Source organism: Polyodon spathula, chromosome 25, assembly GCF_017654505.1.
Source record: "Polyodon spathula isolate WHYD16114869_AA chromosome 25, ASM1765450v1, whole genome shotgun sequence".
Lineage (NCBI taxonomy): Eukaryota > Metazoa > Chordata > Actinopteri > Acipenseriformes > Polyodontidae > Polyodon > Polyodon spathula.
Genome location: NC_054558.1, coordinates 9,316,747 through 9,343,425, shown reverse-complemented (window position 1 = coordinate 9,343,425; position 26,679 = coordinate 9,316,747). Strand labels below are relative to the sequence as shown.

General features: G+C 43.9%; 1 protein-coding gene across 1 annotated transcript in view; it reads right to left on the bottom strand.

Annotated features, from left to right (window-relative positions):
• Nucleotides 1-26,679, bottom strand: part of LOC121299973 (cadherin EGF LAG seven-pass G-type receptor 2-like) — a 79,804-nt gene that overhangs the window by 18,856 nt on the left and 34,269 nt on the right. Inside the window, exons 3-8 of the mRNA XM_041228267.1 lie at nucleotides 17,281-17,503; nucleotides 11,214-11,329; nucleotides 10,692-10,780; nucleotides 3,837-3,994; nucleotides 2,780-2,943; nucleotides 2,447-2,572 (exon numbers count right to left, since the gene is read on the bottom strand). Of these exons, the coding sequence (XP_041084201.1) occupies nucleotides 2,447-2,572; nucleotides 2,780-2,943; nucleotides 3,837-3,994; nucleotides 10,692-10,780; nucleotides 11,214-11,329; nucleotides 17,281-17,503 (876 nt within the window). The remainder of the gene's footprint in view (nucleotides 1-2,446; nucleotides 2,573-2,779; nucleotides 2,944-3,836; nucleotides 3,995-10,691; nucleotides 10,781-11,213; nucleotides 11,330-17,280; nucleotides 17,504-26,679) is intronic.

Sequence of the window (26,679 nt, the reverse complement as noted above, 5' to 3'; positions counted from 1 at the left end):
TCAGTACGATTCTGTCGCAACTGTAGCAGCCGAGTCAATTATTTGAAGGCTACTTTATGCAGGAAAACAACCTGTTACCAAATTTGAGATTGTTGTATTTGAGATGACCATTACAGGGAGCATGACTGTTTGATGTGTTACTAGCCTCGGGGAAATCAGCAAAACCCAATCAAGGCTATACACATCAGAAAAATATGTGTGCACAACAAGAGCACCTGTGCTTTGGCAGAGCAAGGACCTACCCTTCATTTTTTGCTAAATCACTTGAATAATTTAGGGCAGCTTTCGGTTCAACTGCTTGAAGATAAATGGGCCCCAATGACTTGGACACAAGATACAGTGGGGTCATTCAATTGAGCTGAACAGTGATGGATCTGAATACTCCTGTTCCTCCTGTAACAAGGTTATGAAAAACAACTTCCAGCAGTTCATGCAAAGGCTCCTCAGTGCACTAATATGTTTTATAATGATTGAAGTATTTAGAACCATCTCCTTTTGGATCAATTGAATAGACCCCATTGTCTAACTAATGACAGAGTCCTGTGTGACCGGACGACCCTCAAAGTGACGTGATGGAGAATCTCTGTGTAGTTCATGAACCCTGGCAGGACAGCCCAACCTCACAGGACAATGATCTGAACCACCAGGACACCTGAGCTTACTTAGACAACAGACCGGCAGCCTAATTTATTAGGCTAGGGCACAATAGAATAGCCATCCATTTCCATTGGTGTTGGTCCCTTGAGATCCCCAGACAGTGAAGAAGTTACAATGTAACATTTCAGGCAGCATTTTTCCATATTGGAAAAAGCGTGTGGAACACACCTCAAGGGTTTTGAAACAGAGAGACTAGGGGGCATAACAACATGGCCGAATAACTCAGACACCTGCAGTCCGGCTCTCTTTCCTTCCTGGCTCCTTAAATTATTTAAAAACAAGACAAAAGATGTCCTCAACCGCTCTACTGCACCTTAAGAAAACAGATAAAAGAAGATTTTCAGTGAAAGCTTTTATCAGCGTTGGTTCGCTCACTTACTCACTTACTTCCTTCCTCAGTAAACAAGCTCCACAGGCCCCTGCATGTAATGAGACTGAAGTTTGTTTTTCTAACCTTCCTCCCCTTTGGAGTGAAAGTCTCCCCAGGGAAAGGCCTGCAGAGGCTGGTTGCCTGCCTCCCCCACCTCCCTACTCTCTCCAGCAGCCATGCTCTACATGTCAGCATTAGGCAGCTGCAGGGCAGGCAGTGGGAAAAGCAGCTATTTAAAACCTTACACTTAACAGTCAAACAGAGGATCTCCGTAGCCTGCCATACTGGTGTGTGTTGCTACCCACTCCAGCTGCTCCACTGTTAAAATTTCACTTTAGAGAAACATTGAGGAGGGGGTTTCAGTGGCCAGGTAATATGCCAGGACACCTTGGTCAATACAGACAAACATACGCGCGCACACACACACACACACACACTCACATGTAGTTCTCATGCAACATCAGGATACAGTGCTCCACACCCTGCTTATCTTATAGCACATTATTACTCCTTCAACCAGCTGACGTGTTGATCGATGTTTCTGTGAGATTAGTCAGCAAGAGTTTTCTTGATGGATTACCGGGGGTGCAGAATGGGCAGCATTAGCTAAAGGGTCTCTGCATGCTACAGAACAATGCAAAGAACAAGCTGAAGACAACAAGGACCGTATCGTTACTGCACTTCAAAAGGCTCATTCTCTTTATTATTATACAAGTGCGAGATCTGTGTTTCCAGGCTAATGGATTATGAAATGTAACCTGAGACGCAAGTACTGAATTTCCCGTATGCTCTGCTAAACTGATATGTGATTTCAAAGTGTCTTTCGATAGAGCTGCCGAGCGTTTACTGTGGTTATCTTTGTTTCTGGAAGGAATTGCATCAGAATTCCCGAGGCCTCGTCTCTCAATGCTCCTCAGCAACGAACCAATCACAGTTTGAAGAGTGAAGACATTATTGTCAAGAGGACATTCTCTCCTTCAAAAAGGGGTCACTGTGACAAGAACAGACACATACTGCCCTGCATGGTACGCATTAAACCAGAGGGGAATGAACACACGCATGGGGTGGATTTCAACACTTCTGCTGAGTATATCACTGTTCTGCAAAAACACAATATTATTTTTTTGAGTTTAAATACAAACTAATTTCTGAGAATGAAAACAAGTGAGACAAAGCATCTATATGATGGGGATTTTGTGAAATATTTACCACGGAAGCTGTTTCACCTTTTAATGGAACTAGGGTATATTGTGCAACTCCTTTCATTTTAAAGTAATTTTGCCTACTTCCATACAATGCAAGTCCATTTCTACAAATATACTCTTACCCTTTACTCAAAATGCACTTGGCACTAAATAACCCGGCACAGTGGCTGAATGGGTATAGGGTTTGTGGATTGGGGTTCCACTCAGTCCTCACCCTGTTCGCAGTTCTTGCCCCCAAAGCCCAGCGGACACTCGCAGCTGAAGGAGCTCCACTTGTTGGCGCAGGTCCCTCCGTTCATACAGGTGTTGCTGTTGCAGAAGTGCCTCTTCGCAGAGCACCCTGTGGACATGGAGGGGAAACGGAGCTTCAGAAACCTTGCCAGCAGAGGACTATTGGATAGACTGTTCTTCTACCTATCTGTTCAACTACATCATAATAAAACAAACACCCTGCTAACCATCAACCTGCCTCCTTTGCACAAGCACTAGAGGGCGCTCTACTACTGCGTGGCACTAATAAAGATGGAAAGAAGACTGCTTGGTTTACCTGGCACGGTTCCGTTGTTTGCAATGAAGTCAGCCATGTCGATCTGACGGCTGTCGATGAACAGGTTCTTCATGCAGCCCACAAACTCACGGTTCTGGACTGGGAAGTCCTCGGGCAGATTTGGGACCCCTCCAAGCAGCAGGGGGCCAGTCAGGTCCAGAGACCTGGGGAAGAGGAGTCAACAATGAGCTACGAGCGGGGAAAGCTTGGGGAGGTGTTGGTAGAACACACACCTCACCCCTACAAATATACAGCCGGAAAACATCTGGAGGAGCTGTAATGCAGGAGTTCATGCCCTTTTGAGGGATATCTGAATATTAAAAAAAGTATAATACAAAATATTTTCCTTCCTTTTACTTGCTAGACAATGTCTTTTCTCTTATCTCAGTACTATGTGCTCAGAGTTACTATTTTTGATCACATTCCCTGATGCCTCTCATTGCAGTGTTTGTTCCCTTCCCTGGTGAGACCCCCTTCTCTTCCATCACTATCAGCATATTAAACCTCAGTGCCTGAGCTCTTTGGATGGCCCAGATTGAAGAGAAACCTCTCGTTCACCCAAGGCAGACAGTACAGTCAATTACAGATCTCGCTCACAGCTCAGGCTCACCCATGAAGCACACATACTGGACTGTACAATATTCATCCTGTTCTACTTTGGAGGATGTGTGTGTTTCAGCAGTGCAATTTCAATGTTCCCATACTGAACTTTAATTATGCAAGCACAGCAGGTGCAGCTTTATTCAGAGTTGCAGGAAAAGCAGGCAAGGGCCACAAGAGATCTGTGACATGGGTCTTGCATACTTTTGTTTGCATGCATGAGAACATGCTTGCAAACAAACAAGTGTAAGTGTGAACGCTTAACCCTTTCTATTCCTGCGTGGGCATCCTAATTCCTTACCCACTGTAGTGAGAAAAAGCAGATCCTGCACACATTACTATAACCTACTATGCAAGACTCAACCAGTGCGGAGCTCTGCAGCTGCTGTAATTCATACAGCGTGTGAGCAGCAAGGAGGACCCTCCTCAAGGTCACACATCATTATCATCATCTTACTTCTTCGATCCTGACTGGCTTCCCTGGGCTGAGCAAGAGTAGTTCCCGATCACGTGGCCGAATCTCAAGGCGACCGACGTATCGCAGTCATCCACCGTTACCACGGCAACCTTCTGGCCCGACGGACCTTGGGGGACACCTGACTGTCCGATGATTGGCTGTGGGAAACAAAACAGGAGCACATTGTGATGAATCACCTCATGGACACGGCAGGACTGACCGCCCGAAGTCAGATGCTATTTTGGCATTTTTTAATACATGCCAAATACAGTCCTGCAACCCTGCAAAGTATTCTAACAAAATGCAACCTGTAGCACAAGAAACGACTTGCAATAGCACGCATTAGTCTGCAACAAATAATAAATACCCACGCTATGGATCACAAAGTAATAGGACTTCAAACATTCCCATTTAATTGCAACAGAAAGCAATGGCCAGGGCTTCACGCTTTCACTTCTTCTGTTTACGAATGGCTACATAAAAACAAGGATTATACCACGAGGAATATTATTTCTGTAAAACTGGACCTCTTGGCTAAGATACAGTGCAATGGTGCAAAGCGGTGTAAATATCCATGTATATAGACCCAGGGAAACTGCACTTATAAGAACTTAATAACATGAAGTAGTTGGGTTGGGTAATGACTGTATCAGCCACCCGAACACTAAGTGCCAGAGAACACAGAGCCAGGGCTCACTGTGTGATACTGCTGCTGCTGCTGCTGCTCTGCGGTAAAGAAGAAACGAGAGTCCTGCCATTTTAAACAGTGCCTCACAGTCCCGTCACTGAGATACAGGCGACTCAAGGGTCACGAAGCACAAGCTCAATTGAGTTTACAGTATGTAACCTTCTTTATAATTGGGAAGACAAAAGACAGCCCTGGATCATACACAAGGCAGATTCCCTCTGGTGCACAAGTCATTGCTGTTGAGAATGGGCCTCATGTGACTTGGGTTTGGTTTTATAAAGCAATAAATAGGATTCAAAATAGACAGTTTTGCAGCAGCGTCACCAACAAAAAAAAATTAAAAATATCATCACATTACAATATCTGAGAAGCAAAAAATGCTATGCAAGGAAAAAGTAATAGAGGTGCTATTTCTGGAAGGCATACAAAAAAATAACAAAAATGATTGCTTTTACATCCTGGATAATGACTGCAGTTAGCAGTTGACTGTGTCCCTCTTTAAGCTTGGCTCCCGGGACTAACAAGGAAGGAATCGAGCCATGTACGTTCCTCCAGTTGTCTGCCCCATTCCCGCTCAGCCTTCACACATTCAAACCCCCCCTTCCCAAAACAGACAAAGGAATTCTTTTCCCATCAGATCATGACTTCACAAGCTAACCTGACCCCTGGCAACAGCCAATCAAGGCAGCCCTCTTCACACCCTCTACAGAGGAAGGCATGCATTCCACTCAGAAGCCTAGCACAAAAAGAACAAAACACATTTTATTGTGTGTGAAATTAAACCATAGAAGAGGGACAGGGCCGGAGCTATGGCACACAGTGCAACTTCTTGAACAGCAGCAATGGTGCACCAGGCTTCATTTAAACCTTGGACTATTGCTGGTTTTCAGATCAAACAAGCAACCTCTTCTTGTGATTTAAGGTTGAGTTTGCACCCCTCATATCCGTGAGATTCGAACCCCTGTACCCCATATCACGTAAAGGATCACAATCTCCAACTGTAGCTGATTTCCTAATGTGCGCTTGAACTGTTCCAAGGTTAGGTGACGGTTCAGAGAGAGAGAGGGAAGTTCTCACAATCCTCAGCACACAAGCTGTCAGTTTTTACAGAGTAGAAACTCTATCTCCCACTGTCTAGCAAATGACAACACACACCATTCTAGGCCAGCGGCAGCTCCGCTGCAACGTGCGAATGCTGACACAGCTCATTGAAGATTACATATTTGCTTGGGATTCAATTAAAAGGACACTTTTGTAAAAGAGTTTGTTTAAAAAAGAGAGTTGGAAAACAGAGGAGTGTTTTAATAAAAGCAGATTGACAGCACCATGGAAGACAAAAAAAGCTGCATTTCATTTACAGACACAAAACCATGGCAACTTCAGAATTCTCCCCCTTTCACTCGGTGCCAAAGTCCCAGCTTGTAGCTGAAGTGATTTTGTTTTCTCCACCTCTCATCTCCAAGTTGTATAAACGAGGATGCAATTGTTCCCTCGCATAGCTCAGTGTCAAAGCCCCATTAAGAGGCACAGAGTTCACAATCCCCCGCGTCATTGCAATTCTGTTCACAGTTCACCAGTGAAAGGCGGTTCTCAATCACCGGCCTGGCAGTAAGAAGTTTACAACAGAGCCACCAGACCCCGCAGGCCTCTGTGTGACTGACAGCAATCATTCCTACAGGCCAGCCGCCCACTGCATCCCCTTACTTCACATTTAAAAAAAAAAAAATACAGAGGCTGTTTACCAGTATACAGTACTTACAGGTAGCTTGGTACAATTTTCATTCAAAATAAATAAAAAATGGAAGGATATTGGTGTAAATTGTAAACATAAATTAAGTCTGGGCTGAACAGTTGCTAGGAGACCACTCTGTGATGCGCAGCAACACCTTCAACAGAGGCGAGATCTCATTTCCTGTTTACAAGAGCACAGGGATTTAGTTCCGAAACCATCTTTTTTTATTTTTCTGATTGAAATAAATATATGCGGGATATGCAAATGTCAGCATTACAAGAGCCAATCAAATCCCGTGAAAGTTGCCAAAAGGCTTCCTTCTACATTCACATCGTTTTAAAAGTCAAAGTACTAGGGATAAGATTAAAAGATGAAAAACGTTTTCTAGTCTGGTTTGTCTGAGGTGTAATGCACGCTCTTTCGTGTTCCCTGAGCAATGCCCCACTGAAAGCAGTGAAAGAATCTGAAGCAGCTTTAATCTTTCTTTAAGAGACTCCGCTGCTGAAGAGAAGAGGCTGGGATGTGCACTCTGTCAGAGCTCAGGGTGTAAGAGAGTTTCAAGAGGCTGGGATGTGCACTCTGGCAGAGCTCAGGGTGTAAGAGAGTTTCAAGAGGCTGGGATGTGCATTCTGTCAGAGCTCAGGGTGTAAGAGAGTTTCAAGAGGCTGGGATGTGCACTCTGGCAGAGCTCAGGGTGTAAGAGAGTTTCAAGAGGCTGGGATGTGCACTCTGGCAGAGCTCAGGGTGTAAGAGAGTTTCAAGAGGCTGGGATGTGCACTCTGTCAGAGCTCAGGGTGTAAGAGAGTTTCAAGAGGCTGGGATGTGCACTCTGGCAGAGCTCAGGGTGTAAGAGAGTTTCAAGAGGCTGGGATGTGCACTCTGGCAGAGCTCAGGGTGTAAGAGAGTTTCAAGAGGCTGGGATGTGCACTCTGGCAGAGCTCAGGGTGTAAGAGAGTTTCAAGAGGTTTCAAAAGGCTGGGAGGTCACAATGGGAGCTTCTCGGCACTCTGGCAGAGCCCAGGGTGGAACTGGGTGCGTTAAGTAAGTGAGCAGCTCAGTGAAAGAACACACTTTTTATAAGAGCATCCCCTACAGGCTGTTATGTCACAACGGGAGCTGCTCCACTGAGTTTCAAGAGTTTTTTTTTTTTTCTGGGCTTTAGAACAGCTTACCTATCCTTATTACACTTTGCTATGCTTTTACTGTGGTCAGCTTTTCTAAGGGTTACTAGAATACAGCCAGTAATGAGTACCAGGTTTTATAAAGAATTTTTTATTTGCATTATATGGGGAAAAAGATAATTGTGCATTTTCGTATTCCATATGTGTGTGTGTGTGTGTGTGATTCTAACTTATTATTATTATTATTATTATTATTATTATTATTATTATTATTACTGTCCAGTAAATAGCAGGCAGCATGAGAACGCATGAATCCAACCACAGACTCATGAAAAAAACAAAATGCGCTTGAACTCCTTGAAGGAGAATTTTTGTTTCGTTTCTCTAGATGGAGACTGGATTACGCCTGATAACGAGCATTACATCTGTAATACCAGCAAAGTACATCCGATTACCAGTACGCACTTGTCATCAGCAGATTACAAACACAACCACGCACTTCTTACAAATAAGAGCATTACAACTGAAGGGTTTGAAGTCTCTCTAGAATAGAAGCATGCCAGGTGCAGAGGCTCAGTGCTTTTCATCAGCAGGGATGACTCTGCAGGTGTTGGACATGCACGTTTCAAATCAGGACCTGCAGATCTAATTTCATTGCCTGTCACCAAACTCCTTTTCTCCCGGCACTAAAGCCTGTGTTTAATCCCTCTGCTTTGACTACAAGCCAGGCTTCTTAAACAGGACTTTAGAAAGACAAATCCTGCGCACACCTTCAACGACGAGCAGCTGTTTCGATGCTGCACGGCATCAGACAGCCTTCAGCTTTGGGAATCACAAGCGCGGGAATGTGAGAGCAGGTTTACATTAGAAGCAGGCGGAGAATCTCCATTTGTTTATCCCTTCACTTTCATTCAGCTCTGAGACTGAATTCAGGAGGTTCTGTGCTAGGACTCAGATCTCAGGCAGGCTGTCAGGCTGACTTGGAAATCGCCCCCACGGCAGTCTTTAACAGCCCTGCATGTGCACTCCTGTATCAGCCAGCGGGAATGATTACTGCTCTCAGGACAGGAGACTTTTGATGAAGTGTTTTTACAGTCTTTGGCAGTCATTAAGAAGAAGATGATGTTTATTTGTCAATCCACTTCAAATATCAGAATCAAAAGTTTATCAAGGAAGCATTCCACTTCTGTTTCTGCGTTTCCCCAATCCTTATTGTCATTGAAAATGCAGATGGTTATTGACTGAATAGTAACAACGACTGGGGTTATTTTATTTTCAATATATTTGTGAACACTTAGATTCCACGTTCCACTTTTCTAGTAATGATTTGAATGACTCAACAGACTGTCTTGTGACTATCTTCAAACTTTTGTAAAATGTAGCAGGTGGAATGTGCAAAATATTAGTGGTTTCCTATTACAAAAGAGACCAGGCATTTCTGTAATAAAAATAAATGAAAGCTGTTTTGCTGCATGGTTGTCATCTCTATCAACATCAGAGAATTCAAAAATCCATACCGCAGAAGAATACCCCACCACAAAGAGACAGTCACGAGCTGCACTGTTATTGCTCTGCTCACAACAGCTCGTCAGGTTTCCATATTAAATTGTGTTCATTAGTTTTGATTGTCTCATTCATACCTGACAAGTCAGTACAGCAGCTTCACAGCCATCCGCATCATCTCAGGTGAGGTCTCCCAAAGCCTCCAGCTGAACCATTAAAGCTGTCACACAACCATTAGGAAGATTTATACTTTTCTTTCCATTCCTTCAGCCCCACCCAACTCATTTCTTGAAATGATGTCTTTAAAGCTGAAGAGAACAAAGCATTTGGACTAATGAATCCGTTTAGAGATTACACCCTTGGATGATGGTGAAACAGTGTTTCGTCTAGTTTTCAATTTGCTGCAAGGTGCATTTCTCTTCCAATAACAACTCCAGGGGTTCCTGTCTTCCTGAACTGTACAGGAAAGTTCTCTGCTGTTAGCTCTGTTTGGCATCAAGCCCTTGAGTGTCTGAGAGAGAGAGCAGTCTGCTATGAAATCACTACACAAGAGAGACTCTAAACTAGTCTCTTAACTGCACACAGCCACAAAAACGGTCCGCTGATCTTTAATACACCTGAACCACACACTGTGCCACTCATATAGACATGCAGACACCCTCACTGTGTCCGCCCTCTCACACATCTTTCACTGCTTCATACACATGCTCCTCATGAAACAATGCGCCCTGTCTCCCGTGTTGCATGCCAAACATGATTTTTATTGTCATAAAGAGAGCCGTATCAATGGCATTTTGGTTGAAACACACCATGATTGCGGTCGGATTCACAAAGCAATCAATCCCTATCAATTACAGAGCCGTTTAATTAGCAGGAACCCCATGGAGGTGTCGACTCTCGTTGTTTCACTTCTGATACAGGCAATGACAGCTTTCTAAAAAGCCAAGGGAATTTCCAGTGTGCTGTTTTGCAATATATAGAATTGTGGCATCTTTCGTGCAGCCACCTTGAGCATTGAACAGAGTACAAATCAGGTCACTGCTAAAGAATAATAGAGTGCAAGGGCAGGATCAGCAGCAGCCAATGGAAACTGAGATCCTATATCAGGCTACACTGCAGGAGAATGGACAGCAGGAAACACAAGGGAATTACACTGTAGTGTGAGAGCTTGCGGATTCAAACTGAACGGATATTCACAAGGGGAACGACGCGAAGACAGACATTCCAGCTCACAATGCTGTCCCCTGGCAGCTCTGTCCTCAGCTGCTTGTGTCTGTTTTGTCTTCAAGACAGCTGTTGCAACAGAAATAATTCAAAACCTCAAGAGCCAGAGGGGAGACATTGTTGAAATCTTGGTCGACAGGCTGGCCAGATGTCAAAAAAGGAGTCTTGCAGCGCTCCAGTGTCCAGTGCATCTTGGAGGGGTAAGAGCCCAGGAATGCTTCCAGAACCATAACCTGAAGAGCTGATACTGCTGGGGCTGCTGTCTTTACTGCTTCTAGACCACATGCAGAGTCCTGAAGGGCTGCTATTGCTGGGGCTCGGTCTTCACTCGGGACGGGAATGAAGACTGAGTGTCAGCTTTTTAACTGTTTAATCTTAACCCTCGCAAGTGCGCACTATTTTTTTATTTGTTAAATAAGAAAATGATTCAAAGCTAGCCATAATTTAAAGGCTTTAGTTTTCAAAGCCAGAACAAGACCAGGACTGTACTTCAATGTGGGAACACGTGGAGTACCTGTGGAGCTCATCTGTAGTGTTCGTGTCCCAGATCACAGACGTGAGTGAGAATGAAGCACTGTGTCACTGACCTTGTTGTAGTACTGGAGCTGAACGACGTGCCACTGGCCATCACTGACCCCTCCTGGGATGTACGGAGACACTCTGGTTGTTGACTCTCCTGTGAGGGAGCAGGACAACGACAGCAAAACTATTACTGCACCAACACTCAACTAATACATAAATCATACAGAACTTCAATAACACACACTCAGGAACCACACACTGATCGGCTAATGAGATCACAGCACTGATGAAGGCATCAGCTGAAACACTTCAATAGATCAATACTGTGGAACTAAAGAAATAAAAGACACTCCAGACACTACAAACTAGTATAGAGATGTGTTCATACAATATGCTGTAGTTCATAAACGCATCGGACTACGCATTGATGCTTTCAGATATGAAGCAGCACAGCAGACTGCAATCAGTGCAATCAGACAATCAAAAAAAGCAAATCCAAGTGAAACATCATCCTGGCGCTGGCTTGTTAGCAGCTCCAGCCTTTCCAAAAGTGCAACTCCACCCTGAGCAGGGGCTGTGCTTCGTACCTGCTGAGAAGGTTAGCTGGATCTGCTCGTTAATGATCTCCAAGGCTATGAAGTCGTGTTTCTCATTAAAGCGCCCGTTGTAGAGCAGCAAGCCATTGCGCTCCTTGGTGGCAAACCTGCAAAGGGGAGAAGCAGCAGAGCTTAGATAACAAGAACAGAACAGAGCGAGCAGAGCTAGATTTATAAGAGGTGATCCAAAAATAGCACATCTTTAAAACCTGGGAGATCAGGGGGACAAAGAAAATGACTGTGACTGCTTCATTTTAATTTCAATGTGCTGGACCGATGGCAGAGCTCAATTAAAGCATGTTCTGTAATAAGGTTTTTCATATGGCGCTGTCTATCAATCATCCTGTACAAGGCAGCCTACTGTATATTTAACGTCAAACAAAGAGTTATGCTGACATCGAAATCCAAAGATCCGGTGTACTACACTGCAGAGTTCAACTGTCGGGACACAAGACAGACATTCTGGCGGATGAGTTTCTTAATACAGTGTTTGACGTTTAAATTCATTAACACTGGCCTGGAAGCAAATTCGAGGAGGAAAACAAAAAGGCTGCAATCACATGCAATCTCATTACCCGCTTTGGAAAGATGCATTTATCAAAATGAAAAACAGGATGTGTTGTGAAAGCCGAAACCCTTGTGTCTGTGTTAATCCTTGGTTTCATGCAGGTTTCCAATGCCCTGAGAAAGAGCCCTTCTATTATTGTCTCATTATTATACAGCATCTTATGTTACAGAGACGCCACAGCTGCTTTACATTAGACATGTGCTGCAGGATTGCCTCCTGGCTCGAACCTTCTACAGAAGCCAGAGTGGCACATCTATCTCGTATACCTCCTGTTCCTGTCAGTCAAGCCTCTTCATGTTCTGCCTTGGCTGCCTTTCTGCGCACTTTCAGAGCGTTTCTTTGATAGAAGTTTGTAGAAGACTGCTTCTGGTCCCATTTCAGCCAGTCCCTGTAAGCACTTGAACTGACAGGCCGGTCTCAGCCAGGCCTCTGTCTAGCCCTGACCATCTTTCCTTACAGCGTGATTAACAGTCTGCTTAGAGGAGAACGCTATTTCAGCCTGGTGGAATGTCTTGCCATGACCTCCTAAAAGATACATCTGTGGCTATTGTTAATATAGGTGGAGCTTTCCTGGTCCCCAACACAGTACAGAACACCACCATTTATATACATCCTTCTACGAGAAGTCCTTTGCAAAATATCTTCGCCGTCTGATTAGAAAACGAGTTGGCTGGAAACACGACACAAGCAGAAGCAGCAAGCTCCTAGACTTGGATCCTGACAGCCACAAAGGAAGAGGGGCCTGATGCTCTGAACTGAGCCATGCATAGGAGCTGTAACCCCATCAAACAAGCCACTGGCAACAGCAGCTCAGGGTTATAGAAACACGGTCTGCTGAACTGGAGGCATGCTTCAAAAAGCTCTTTATCCCATTTTCCATTCCTTCTTACTGTTCCAATTAAGATTTCACAAATCGAAAAAATAACGACTCCGTCTACGCTAAAGAAACCTCACCAGGAGCCCTTTTTGTGTTGAACCTATACCGTGCTATTAAAACGTCTATGTGTCAGTAAAATAAACACACTGTTTGTTCCTGCAGAGCAAACCTGGAATTTCATTTCTCTCTAAATCATGGGTTTGGGAGGGTGACGTTATCCTAAACCCCTGCCGGTGCTGGTACCCCTGCCTCCCTCTGTCTCTCCAGCGCTCTCTCGCAGAGGGTCCTGGCAGGGAACTCGGTCCTCTCTCTGATAATCATCTCCCCTGGGCCTGCCTCTGTCTCCCTCTCTCCTCTCTCTTACACTGTCCATCGCTACAGCGCTCTCTCACAGAGGGTCCTGGCAGGGAAAGTATTCCTCTCTCTGATAATCATCTCCCTTACACTGGGGCTCTGCTCAAAGCTAGTAACACAAACTGTATTTAACAGTCTGTATTTAAACAATGTTTTTATTGCTGGCACTCGAACACCACCCAGCACCTCTCTGACTGTTCTCATTCCCTCTGCACATAGCAGGGGAGCGTTCCTGTCACATGATTAATTGAGAGCCGTGACCATGAAGGCAGAGAATGGCTGGGGGACAGACTTTCACACGTGTGTCCTGGATATATAAAACATCCAGAAACTATAATGGAGTATACATGTATGGAAACAGTTCATACAGCTGTCTGAATAGAACCAAAGCAATTGGTCACTGCAGACTCAATGCCATCTCTGTAAGTAATTGTAAAGCAATACATTTCGCAGACTTGCGCTGCATTACTGTTAACCCACAGTGCTAGGCTAGGTGTTGAATGATTCCAGGATTTGACAGTTAAATTTTGTGTGGAAGCTTCAGCTATTCAGACAAGTCAGTTATGCAAACAAGGTGCTAGCTCAGACAACAGATAGCATGGCGATCCACTAGAGGCTGTAAATGTTCGACAGCCTCCACACTCAGGTATGAAGGATTCTGTTGATGTGTATGCGCCACAGAGCACAGCACTGCTGGTCTAGACGAGGGTTTGCTTTCAGAGTATTCAGTGTTCACGGGCAGCCTCTGCTCCTTATCAGCTTCTGAGAAAATAAATCATTTCACAACCAGTGGTTCTGCGTGCCATTTTATAACGTCTCTTCAGCCTCAAACACTTTATTCTCAATGCTTTCTTCTCAAAAGATAAAAGTTATCAAAAACTAAACTAAATTTAGTTCAAGAAAATCTTTAACCTGTACACTCAGCGACAATTGAAATGTGCCATGCGTATGTGGTTTATTTGAGGTACGCAATAATACAGTACAAAAATAAGCAGTCTGCCATGTGTGAGGCGGTGTGGTTTAGGATCAGGGAGCAGGGAAGATTTAAAACCGAAACAGAAAAATAAAAAAACTAAAATGAGAATAAATTATGGTTGTGGATCCAGCAGGTTTTTACTGAGTTATCATAAACATCACTTCATATCAGTAATCTGCGGTAAGCTCATTCCTTTGTGACAGTTTTTCATTTGCAAGCAGCGGAATTGGATAACTGGAAGATGCTTATTAAACCATGTCACGTGATCAACACATACTTGAGCAACAAAACAGCTGAAACACGATCGCTCGGCAGGAGCTCTAGTTGCTCCAGGTTTTGTTCAGTCTTTCTCTTGATTAATGCTGAACAATCGTGCAATACACTGTACTTGGCTGCAACTCTAAAGAAGGATATGGGAAAATCCCAGTGAAATGCAGGGGGTCTGAATGCCAGTCTGTCTGCGGTCAAGCTCAAACAGGACCCTACCCTACACAGACATGTCTACTATAACCCATAGTTGGGATACATTCAGATTTGAAGCAGCTCTCCGGTTACTGTTCCTGATTAGAGTGGTCTCTACCACTGGATTATTTGGTTTACAGTACAAGAAAACCCAACTAATATTTCAGTTGATGGGGTGAACAGTTCAGTGGCCCATGATAGATCAACAATACCGCCCGTCTCCAATTACGAAAGGGTAACGTGAAACAAGATGTCGTGTAATCATTTACAACCAGAAAGATTTGGTGCAGATTAAAAAGCTCGGTACTTGGTATTGTGTAATTTGGTGGGTAGTATTTCTGAAAGCTCTTGAAAATGAATCCTGTTGAGTCTTAATAGTTTAAGATTACTGTAAGTGTCATGCTGTTAGTGATCAGTAATGTAAAGGCTATTCTATATATGCTGATTACTGTAGGCATCTTGCTATTAGTGATCAGTAATGTAAAGGCTATTTCATATATGCTTGTGGCACAGTGAGAGCTCTGCCTGTTAATAATTGGTGTTTTTTTTTGGTTTGTTTTGGTGGTGGTTGGCAGGGATGGGGTTAATTCCTGTCCCTGCCAAAAACACACGAGAATGTGGCTGCTCCTTAATACAATACTTGGTGCTGACTGGGAGAAGCCACATTCTCTAGAAGGAGAGCCCAGGGCTCCATTAGGGAGAGAGGAGCTGCTGAGTTTTTGAACCAGTGTCGTGCTGTAGCTGTATATTTTTCTTGTGTTAAGTGAAGGCGAATGCCCAGCCTGTGTTTTGTTAAACCTCTGTGCCCTTGTGTTATTTTTGTTTACTAAAGTGTGCTTTAGCGCTTACACTGCAGGTTCCCTGTGTTTGAGCCGTCTTCCCTGCCAGTAACACTGAGGCCCACCTCGCCATCCATCACAATGCGGTGCATGAACGCATGGAGCCATGTTGGATCGGGCTCTTGTTTCTGGTTAGAGGATCATCCCAGAAACTGGGCCAGCGCTCCTGTACTGGTGATTTAAACGCTTATTAGAAATTAAACTTGTTCCTCCAAGGCGCGTAGAGGAGACAGCGCTACCGTTCCCCAAACACTCAGCCTGCCGCTGGACCCTTTTCACATCTGTCAGTCTCTCGTCACGGAATGCAATACTCTAGAGATTTCAAGTCAGTGTTTGCCCATGGCATTGCCCCCTTTCCTGATCCAGACAGTGTACTGTATATTTCTTCATTTTCACGTTCAGTTTCAGTGAGTAGCTACACATTACTGTTTGAAAGCCTGGCAGTCATGATAGACCAATCACACGTGTTTCCAAACTGCCGAAGACTGGTTACCGATACACACTGGGCTTTGCGAGCTTGTACTTTCCCTTCAAAAACAAAAAAACACAAAGAATGTTTACCTTTCCCTGACCGAAAGTTTAGGAAAACAAAGTCGTCCTTGGTTCACAGGGAAAGAGAATGGAACTGCTCACTCAGCATTAGTGGTAAAACACAAATCATTGACACAAGGGCTGCAGAGCACAGCGCAGGAGTGTGCAATTCAACTGTCCGGGTCACTCAAGCAACACTACTGACCTGGACTGTCTGAGCATGCGTACACAGCTCTCAGGTACCCTGGTTTGTGTGAGCAAGCAAAGCGCATTTCTCTCAATTAGTCCATGTCAGTCTTTCCTGTACATGTGATTTATTCATTAACCTCAACTGCTAACAAACAGCCTGGTTTGGTCGAATGGGGAGGCTTCAGCTAAGCAATTATTGCACTGAACCTCTTTGAGTTGCTGTTACCCCTCATGCATTATACAGCATAGGATTACTGCCTTTACTTTTATAGACCGCAATGCCTTCAAATAACAAGCCAAGACATGTGACCTAAACAGTTTCAAGCAAATGTTACTTATTTAATTTAATTTAACAAAAGGGAGCTGCATGTTTAAATGTTCCTGTATACGTAAAAGTTTTAATGGATCCTACAAACCACTGCTGGCAGCTTATACCACTGGGGAAGAAACACAAGGAGAAGACAGTGATAAAATCGTCACAGTCTATGAAAAGGTAAATAATTTGGTCTGACTATATACATCAAGGAGGCAGGTATATACATCAACAATGATGAACTCTTTTCAGCCACACACTGTTACTGTTAACTGATGATTCATTCTGATTCTAAGCCAAGACAAACATTTCCACTAAATGCATTAAAACCATTAACAATAGCTCCAGGCACAGCATTTAGATATGAGGTCGGTTCTAAGGCTGCTGACTCCAATAGCTATAGAATCCTATGAGACCGTCACTGAATCGCCATTCTTGCAGCCATGTATTGAAGCTAACAGTGGAGACTGATTGCCGTACTGCATGTGTGGCCAAAACAGTGGCTCTCTGCCGGACACGTGCGAACTCCAGATCATCTGAAGGGAGCTGTAGAATGCTGGTTGCACAACTAACCTGGAATGGAGGAAGTAACGTAAAAGAAACAGGTTCACTGTGAGACTGCAACAGCAAGCAGCAGGTGTGAAGGGTCGGGGGATGACCTGGTGAACCCCTTCATGTATCACAGGGCGGCTGACTTGAAGAGTAAATATAGCAGAAAAACCTGAACATGTCACCCCTGTGACCCTGATGTCAATCAAGTACAGAACACGTCACCCCCACAGCCAGACCGCTGAGAGGTGTGACAAAGACAATGCAGTATTTATGCAGCATTCCTGCAGTTAATGCAGTGCTATTTCAAAGGGACTGTTAACTCGTCCTACACAATGTTACAAGTGCTCTGTCAGCAGTACTATGTATATTTGACAGGGGGATAGGGCAAGGTACTCACGAGAGGGAGATGGAGAAGTGGAAGCGCTGGCGCAGTCCCTTGAAGGTGACGAAGGACAGGGCGGGGAAGCCTCGCGTTGTCATCTCGCAGTACGGTTTCTCGTACTCGCCGGGCGGGCAGTCACACTTGAAGCCGCCCACCAGTAGGTTGACGCAGGTGCCGCCGTTCTTGCAGGCCCCTGGGGCACAGCGACCCGATCGGGAGCTCAACTCACACTGATCACCTGGAGAACCAGCAGAGAGAGAGAAAGAGAGAGAGAGTGAGAAAGAGTCAGGCTGGGCAGCACTGAAGAGTGAACTCTTATATATTATACTGGAGGAGAAAGTCAAAGCTGCTTATACTAGTTTTAATGACATATCTAAAGGGTGGTCTTTACATTCAGGCGTTACGTTACCATTGGACCTACGATATGCACACACACAGGAGCGTGAACTTCAGTCTGGGGGTTATTACACAGTCAGGGTTTAGAACTGTTCTACTGCAGTTCAATAATGATTCATTTTATCTTTATTAAAAACAAGTGTTGATCAACTTTTACGATTTGTCCCTCAAAAGAAAATCCCTCTTGAAAGACATACTGAAATGCGTATTTATTACCAATGCTTATAACTCAGATTTACTGATTGACTGTTGGTACGTGTGATGGGGGGAGGATTGTGAGATGTAATCGTGTTTGTAATCTGCTATTCTACACAGGATCCTCCAATAAACCAGTTATACCAGCATGCCAGTTTCAGTTGAAGAGATTATTCCCAGGCTGGTGTAATCATTTTTAAATAAATAAATCAACACACGAATATCAATCCAATGACACAGAAACTATCTGGGTAAATATTATTTGATTATTTTTTATTACAGTACTGTACTAGCAATTTCAATACTAAAGAGAAATTAATAAAATGAGATTAGAAAAGGTAGCCCACCCAGATTAGAGATTATGAAATTAACATCCAGCCATTTCTGTGCATTCTGCAAACAGCCAGGACAATGCTTCCTAGCCAGCACTTACAATTGCAACTTTAGAGCGGGGCTTGTGTGGGTAACTGTCCAAGATTGCACACGACTGCTACAGCATCAATGCTTCTCTACCAGTCCAAGATTGCACACGACTGCTACAGCATCAATGCTTCTCTACCAGTCCAAGATTGCACACGACTGCTACAGCATCAATGCTTCTCTACCAGTCCAAGATTGCACACGACTGCTACAGCATCAATGCTTCTCTACCAGTCCAAGATTGCACACGACTGCTACAGCATCAATGCTTCTCTACCAGTCCGAGATTGCACACGACTGCTACAGCATCAATGCTTCTCTACCAGTCCAAGATTGCACACGACTGCTACAGCATCAATGCTTCTCTACCAGTCCAAGATTGCACACGACTGCTACAGCATCAATGCTTCTCTACCAGTCCGAGATTGCACACGACTGCTACAGCATCAATGTTTTTCCACCAGTCCGAGATTGCACACGACTGCTACAGCATCAATGCTTCTCTACCAGTCCAAGATTGCACACGACTGCTACAGCATCAATGCTTCTCTACCAGTCCAAGATTGCACACGACTGCTACAGCATCAATGCTTCTCTACCAGTCCAAGATTGCACACAACTGCTACAGCATCAATGCTTCTCTACCAGTCCGAGATTGCACACGACTGCTACAGCATCAATGCTTCTCTACCAGTCCAAGATTGCACACGACTGCTACAGCATCAATGCTTCTCTACCAGTCCAAGATTGCACACGACTGCTACAGCATCAATGCTTCTCTACCAGTCCGAGATTGCACACGACTGCTACAGCATCAATGCTTCTCTACCAGTCCGAGATTGCACACGACTGCTACAGCATCAATGCTTTTCCACCAGTCCGAGATTGCACACGACTGCTACAGCATCAATGCTTCTCTACCAGTCCAAGATTGCACACGACTGCTACAGCATCAATGCTTCTCTACCAGTCCGAGATTGCACACGACTGCTACAGCATCAATGCTTTTCCACCAGTCCGAGATTGCACACGACTGCTACAGCATCAATGCTTCTCTACCAGTCCAAGATTGCACACGACTGCTACAGCATCAATGCTTCTCTACCAGTCCAAGATTGCACACGACTGCTACAGCATCAATGCTTCTCTACCAGTCCAAGATTGCACACAACTGCTACAGCATCAATGCTTTTCTGCAGCAGAGTTAACAGCTCAGATAAACATTGGAATGGCTGCATTATAATGCATTAAGTAAACATTGACATTGAACAGAAAATAAAGGAGTTGTGAGCCAGCCCTCAAGCTCTTTGCACTCTACATGAGCGAGGTTAGGAAGACCCATTCTCAAGCTGCAATGTACAGGAAGCAGATTTCACCCAGGTACCAGGACAGGGAACCGTTTTCTTTCAGTAATGGATTTTCTACACTATACAAAGAGTTTCCATTGCATGCGTACGTGAGGCAACATGGCCATACCAAAACACCCCCGTTGTGATACTCTATGGAAGTGCAGTCGTTAAAGGGTTAATTATGGTTGCACTTCTTATAATTGCTTCAGAAGGTTCCATCTAAAACCGCACTCTGTTAAGAACACCTCTACCTGGTCTAGGTGTTGATCTCATCTATCTAGGAATCTTGGGTAGTTGGGAGTAACTTTTAACCTTTTAGCACATGCTGCACCAGTGAACAGGAATAAGGAAAGCTGCACCTCTAGCAAACACTGTTGCTATTGAGATTGCATTTCGCAAGGACAGACGCATTAATTCCAGATATTTACCTTCACTTATCCTCATTCAGACTGAATGGCTTATTCTGCGAGGTGTCAGAGTGTGTGTGTGTGAGAGAGAGAGAATGAGAGAGAGAGCCATTGCCTGGGTTACGCACCGCTGGAGAGAAGAAGAAGAGCAGAGACACATTTCAGCATCGATCTTGTTCAGCCTGGTAATGAAACCGCTGCTCTGCTGGGGCAGTGTGATCCCCAGAGGAACATATTAAATGCAGAATTACTATTTCTGCCTGCTCACCGGCCTCCTAACCCCGTGACCTGTTGCGGTGGTCATGGAAACACAACACTGTCCGCCCCCCCCCCCCCCAAACAAAGGGTGGGGAACAAGAAACCCCAAGCAGGATTACAGTCTTTATATGAGATACAGAATTGAAAGGCTGATCAAATTCAGATGTAATTTGTTATGTTCATTCCAACTGTTCATCTCATTAAATGCAGCTTGTCCTGTGACTTTGAAATGAATTGAAGTGATCATGTATATTCAGTTATTTGAAAGCTAAGCTTGTGTGTAAATCTGGCAGCAACCAAACCCAGGTGATGGCGGTGGGGAAAGTGAGAACGTACCATGCGATGCTCACTGGGCCTGAGACAGGACTCCTAATTAAACTGCGTGGCTTAATAAAACTCATGCTTTATATACTTCTAAAATATACATGTGCAGAACATAAGCATAGCAAGCTTCCCCATATTTACTTACAAGACTATACAGACTCAAAGGTCTGTGCTCTGTGCTGGTGGATAAAGGGTTCAATCTCTATGACCTGGGGGGTTTATTAATGCAACACTCCTCTTTCATGCACACATGGGAAGCAGGATTTATAATTAATGACACACACTGCAATTAGTAGAAGAACCTGATTAATTGGAAGTCTGAGCAGGTGATTTCAACCAGCCTTCATAACCAGCGACCGCAGGCTATTGAAAATGAGTAAGCCGGCCTTGTGTCTTTGTTCAGCTACAGTAACAAGAAACAAGATCAGCTGGAACAGCAGCTGTCTAGGTTGTGCTGGTTACTCCCTTTGGAGAGAGCTGATCTGGATTAGAACCATGAGCAGCAGAATTGCAATACAGAGGCTGCCTCCTTCAAGTTCTATTCCAGAGTTTCCGAGGATTCTGAATGACGCTGAATAGCTTACCGCAGAGGGGAGTTCAAAAGGTCACTGCTCAAGAGTGGAATAAATGTCATACCTCATTACAGCTCTGCCACAATAAACTATCTTTACAATGTCAGCTTGCATGACTTCATCCGTGCAAACGGCCATATTCTTTTGGAGCTAAACTATTAATCGAACATAAGCACATGCCCCTTGGCTAAGGAAATCGAGTCCTGTCTGTTTGTCTGATTGTGTTAACAAGATGTTTGGGTTTTCATCTGCACTGCAGGACCGATTTGCATAGATCAGCTGTGCTGTGCAGAGTTGCTGGACTATGTGTCGAAGAAGTAAAACAAAACATAACATTACTGATTCATATGTATATATAAATGAGACAAAATCCTGGAGTACCAAAAAATGCATGCAGCAAGATTTATATGCATGAATACTCAATCAGGCAGAGATTCAATTCACCCTCAGTATTGTAAATTAACACGACATCAAGCAAGGGGCTCACTTCAAATATTCACATGCTTTCTTAATGCCAGACTTCAGGCTGTATTCCACATACAGAACAACTGGATCTGGGCATCTGCTGCTGTATCAACACAATAAAAGAGCAGAACCACACACCGCTGCTCCACTCAGTAGCGAGCATGCATACCCAATTACAGCTGCACTAACATCGCATCATCAAGGCTGCCAGACAAGCCTTTGTTTCTGGACCCCTCCTCTCATTTCCCTCCGTTTTTCAATTCATCTGCTGGGCCTCTCTCCTGGAACCAAGAAGCACTCCCAAAAAATGTGCTTAATAACATGTAATCCACCCTGTGGAACAGAGGATTAATTTCCTTTATTTCTTCATCCATTTACAAAAGGCATGGCTCCCCAGACGCCAGGATTGTCAACACTGTGATTGGAAACGAAATCCCTCATCGTTACCCGCTCCCCTCCCCAGAGTCAGTTACCTGCCTGGCTGGGCTGAGCGGAGTCATGGAAGCACAGTATAACAGTGTTAGCAGAGCCCTCTCACAATGTGAAGGGAATACAGTCATTACATGTTAGCCACTGCAACAGTGGGTGACCCCAGCACTTGTGAACAGCTACTGAACAATGGAGAAATGGAGAACGATGGTGTTTCACTTCATGCAAGTGGTCAACCCTCAATTACATCTGCTGGGCACTCTACGACAATTCATTGAAATACTGCAACACCCAGCAATGATGGAGAGGGGTGGGGGTCAGGGGTCAAGCATCCAAGAAACAAATCATATACAATATTGTGGCTAAAATCAATTCTCCTTTAAGATGGATGTGTTCAATTGCTCTGATGTAGCCATGTTACTGTATTTAAAAGAGCATTTCAATACCTACAACCTATAAGAGAAGTAAAATAAAAATATGGGTCAAAGTTCCTTTAAGATTCATCCTTTTCCTCCAGTCTCCCCAGGCTGACACAGGACAGATTAAAAAGCTGTTTTCATCTCCACTTGCCTCGTTATGACAACAGCAGCAGTAGCAGCAGCAGCAGCCTGGACCCCCAAAAGGCTTCTCAACAATCAGATTGTGCAACAATTCTGAGCAGGAAAACAGAGGAGAGGCGCCGTCTCTGACTCCATCACCACCACACTGACACAGATCACTGTGAGGTGTGGATTATACACAGCAGCACTATAGCAACACTGGACCTGTTGTACAGTACTACTACACTTCTACACCCAAGTGTACTTTACTGAGCTAAATGCTCACCACAAGGACGTCTGTCTTTGCTTATTCGAGGTGCTTCCGTCACTCAGGGGAAAAAAATACAAAAAAAATCTTACTGTTTGGTAAGAACAAGCATCTGCTAAAACAGTCTGTTTGCCTCCAAAAGATTGCTCATGCAAACAATGCTTTAGGACTTCACCTGACAGCCCTGCACAGCACATGATCAGGCTGGTTAAGCCAGCCAGCTTCAATGAAAAATGCAGACACGGGAACCCACATGCAGTCAGAACCCTTATATTTCACTTGTATTAATTCCTGACGTGGAGGATTAGAGCTGTCAGATTTCAACTGAAGTGCCTGAGCTATGCCTTGGGGGTAGAACTTTAGTAGCGAGTACTCTTCGAGACCGGCCGCGCTGGAGACAGACATCAATCCACACACTGCCCGACGGGGCTTGCCTCTCCCTGGCAGTAGGCGTACAAGGAGTACAAGCTGGCATGCCTCCTAACCCTGCCGTGTCAGTTTTGTTGACGGTTTTGTGGCGTCCAAAACTGGGCTGAAACCAGTGGAACACCTTTCAGTTCCCATTCCATTTCTAGGTGGCTTGTAAAAGGATACATATGGCACTGAAAATACACTGTTCAGAGATGAGGCACTCTCATTCCCCTAAATACTCACAGTCTGAACCGCACGCAAAGTCAGAACTCAATGTGCAGTGGTGAACGTGCTTTCCCATTTCAGCAGGGAACAATCTAGTTAGCAATTAAAAAGCGATGGAGAATAATAACTGAAGATCTGTAATTAAATACCCACAGCCACACCTTAGCACAAAGAATGGTACAATAAACTACCAGTGTGTGTGTGTGTGAGTAATCAGAAAGGCTTGTTTTCTTTGCACAGACTGTAAAGCAGCTGCCGTACACAGCCACCAAGAAACAGTAACCGAAGCCAGAAAAGTAAGCAGAGCACAGTACAGCCTGCATTTACAGCCACTGGAACACAATGGTCCCTTGGTTCTGGCCCCACAGATAATTACAGAGATGTGGCTTTAAAGAGCCTTGACACACCTTTGAAGACTGGCGCTTAATTCAGGTTTCACTATACATCATAACTGATAATCAGGATGCTTCTCGCAATGCACCTGCAACGTGACACCTCAAGCAGCAAAAAAAACCTTCGAGAAATTAAACCCCGCCCGCTGTGAAGTGACCACCCACCACTGCTTGTGGGTCCTTTTGAACTGAAGACGGGTTCTGCCACATGACATCATGATATCAGGTTGACACCAACAGGACACCTGTTGATACCTGCACTCTGACTAATTATAACCTCATCTATAGCATGTGTGCCACTGAACAGCCTTTGACTCATCCCATCATGTGCACCAGCATCAGCACACACAAGAGAGGCGCTTTTGTTTAGCATGTTTTTCACATTCTGGCTGGCCACTTTGTCATGTATACTTCAAGCAGGATAGGATTCTCTACAGCCTGAGGGAATATACTTGTATGCAGTACACAGAGTGAATGCTCAGTACAGGCCGTAGGCATTGAAAACCAGTGACACAACACACAAACTTGAAAAGCTTTTCTCAGTTGAGAATACCCAGCCTTGTACCCTAACCCCTGAGTGTTCTCCAATGTGCACCTGGTGTATAGTCACACAGCCTCCTGTCCAATCAGTGAACAGAACAGCCTGTGTGAAGCCAATCCGTTTCAGCCACAACTCCTCCCAGGAGAGCCTCAGATACCTACAGAGTGTGAGTGTGTTTATTCCTGCCAGCGATTCCCAGCCCAGGATTTTCCAGCCTTCTGCTCGATTTTCTGGCCCGGTGGTTTCGAGAGACACAGCAGGGCTCGGCTGTGAAGCGGGGCAGCACTGTATTCAGTGTGCACTGCGTGGAAATCTGAGATGACGCACTGTCACAGTCCGGGGCCAGCACTGATCCGCATGACTTCCAGAGAGTTAGGGAGGATTAGGGTTAGAGCCAGGGAATAGCTTCAGACCGCTGGAGCACTCAAGCATGCAGTGCACAGCTCAGAGATCACACCCAGAAGAGTCTGTCTTACTAAGCGTGTTCCAAAGTTCAGAGGATACAGCTATTCCAAGAATGTTAAGAGATGCACAGATGATCTATGGAATAAAAGTATTCATTAAACAATATATATATATATTAATATATATATATATATATATATATATATTATATCCAGCACTCGGATATCCATTACACAGATACACATGTGTCATGTTTTTACACCCGCCCACAGTCATGTTTTACCACCATTATATATATATATATATATATATATATATATATATATATATATATATATATATATATATATATATATATATATATATATGTGTGTGTGTGTGTGTGTGTGTGTGTGTGTGTGTGTGTGTGTGTGTGTGTGTGTGTGTGTAACAAATTAATGCACTTGCCCATCACACGACACTGTGAATTTCCGACTACGTCATCAGTTTTCTGACACAAAGCCCACCTCTTCAATTCTACAACTTACATGAATACCCATCACTGCCTGCAGTTTTTGTTTTTATTCATTTATGAGCGCTTCCTCCAGTTTCGCCTGATGAAAATGAAGCCAAAACAAAGCAAGCGAGACAAGCTAGGGTAATGTAACAGTGAATCGTTGAACAGTTCTAGATACTGTGATGATTTTTTTTACTTTTTTATCTGTGATCTGTTGCTTTTGTGCATTTTCATTTGCAAGTGAACTATGACCATTAGGGTCTTATCGAGCACTACATTCTTCAATTTTGAATACTGACTTCAGAAACTGTTTTCATTCTGGAAACTGCGTTGAGTTTTTTTTTTTAATCTTTTGGTTTTGCTAAATCTCCTTTTACATTTTACGCAGCTCTGTGCATGGATGACATTAGGTTTTATTTTGCTGTTTGATCATTAATAGGACATTTTACATACTGCTACAATGCGTACCAGATTTAAAAGCATGTCCTGTATTACAGTTAATGTGTCTCTAGTTTTGGCAATTGATATTTTCAGAATCACATCGTTCTGAATTAAAATACCACTTCTGTTAAAAATTATAGTACTGTACCAACAAAACCAATACAGTGCACCTAAATGGAAGTCTGCTTATTTAAAAACACTGTCCTTTCAGATATGTATTTTTGATATTGTATCTTTTTTGTGTTCCCTGAAAAACGGACAAGGGTTGGAATGGGCCAAAATGAAATAATCAGATATGCATCACACGCGTTTAATTTTATTGGGTCACATATGTAGTGAGTGCTGACTGTGTGTATGTATGTGTATGTGTATCAATATAGATGTATATATATATATATATATATATATATATATATATATATATATATATATATATATATATATACATATACATACATACATACATACATACATACTAACAAACTTAAATGTATCATCTCTCAAAGTATTTTTTTCGTGTGTGTGGTCAAATGCTGCAACTGCAGTTTCTTTGACTGAGATTGTATCTAAACATACAGATGGCCTTGGGAAAATCTAATCTTTGTGTTTTCCTAGCCATGTGCTACCAAAGCATCTTTCAGCATAACTTCAATCTTAATTACAGTTCCTGGCAGAGGTGGAATAAACTACAGGCTCATGGTAAGGTGTGAAGCGCTATTCAGTGGAAGGCAGTGTACGGGTAATTATATCCCTGACTAATCAACAACAGCACCAAGTGACTGGAGAAAAAACAGGCAGGGGCAATGACCAAGCAGCTCTGTCCAATTACTAGTGCCATTAAACAGCACTTCGTGAGGCATATAGCCAGCACCAAATAAATA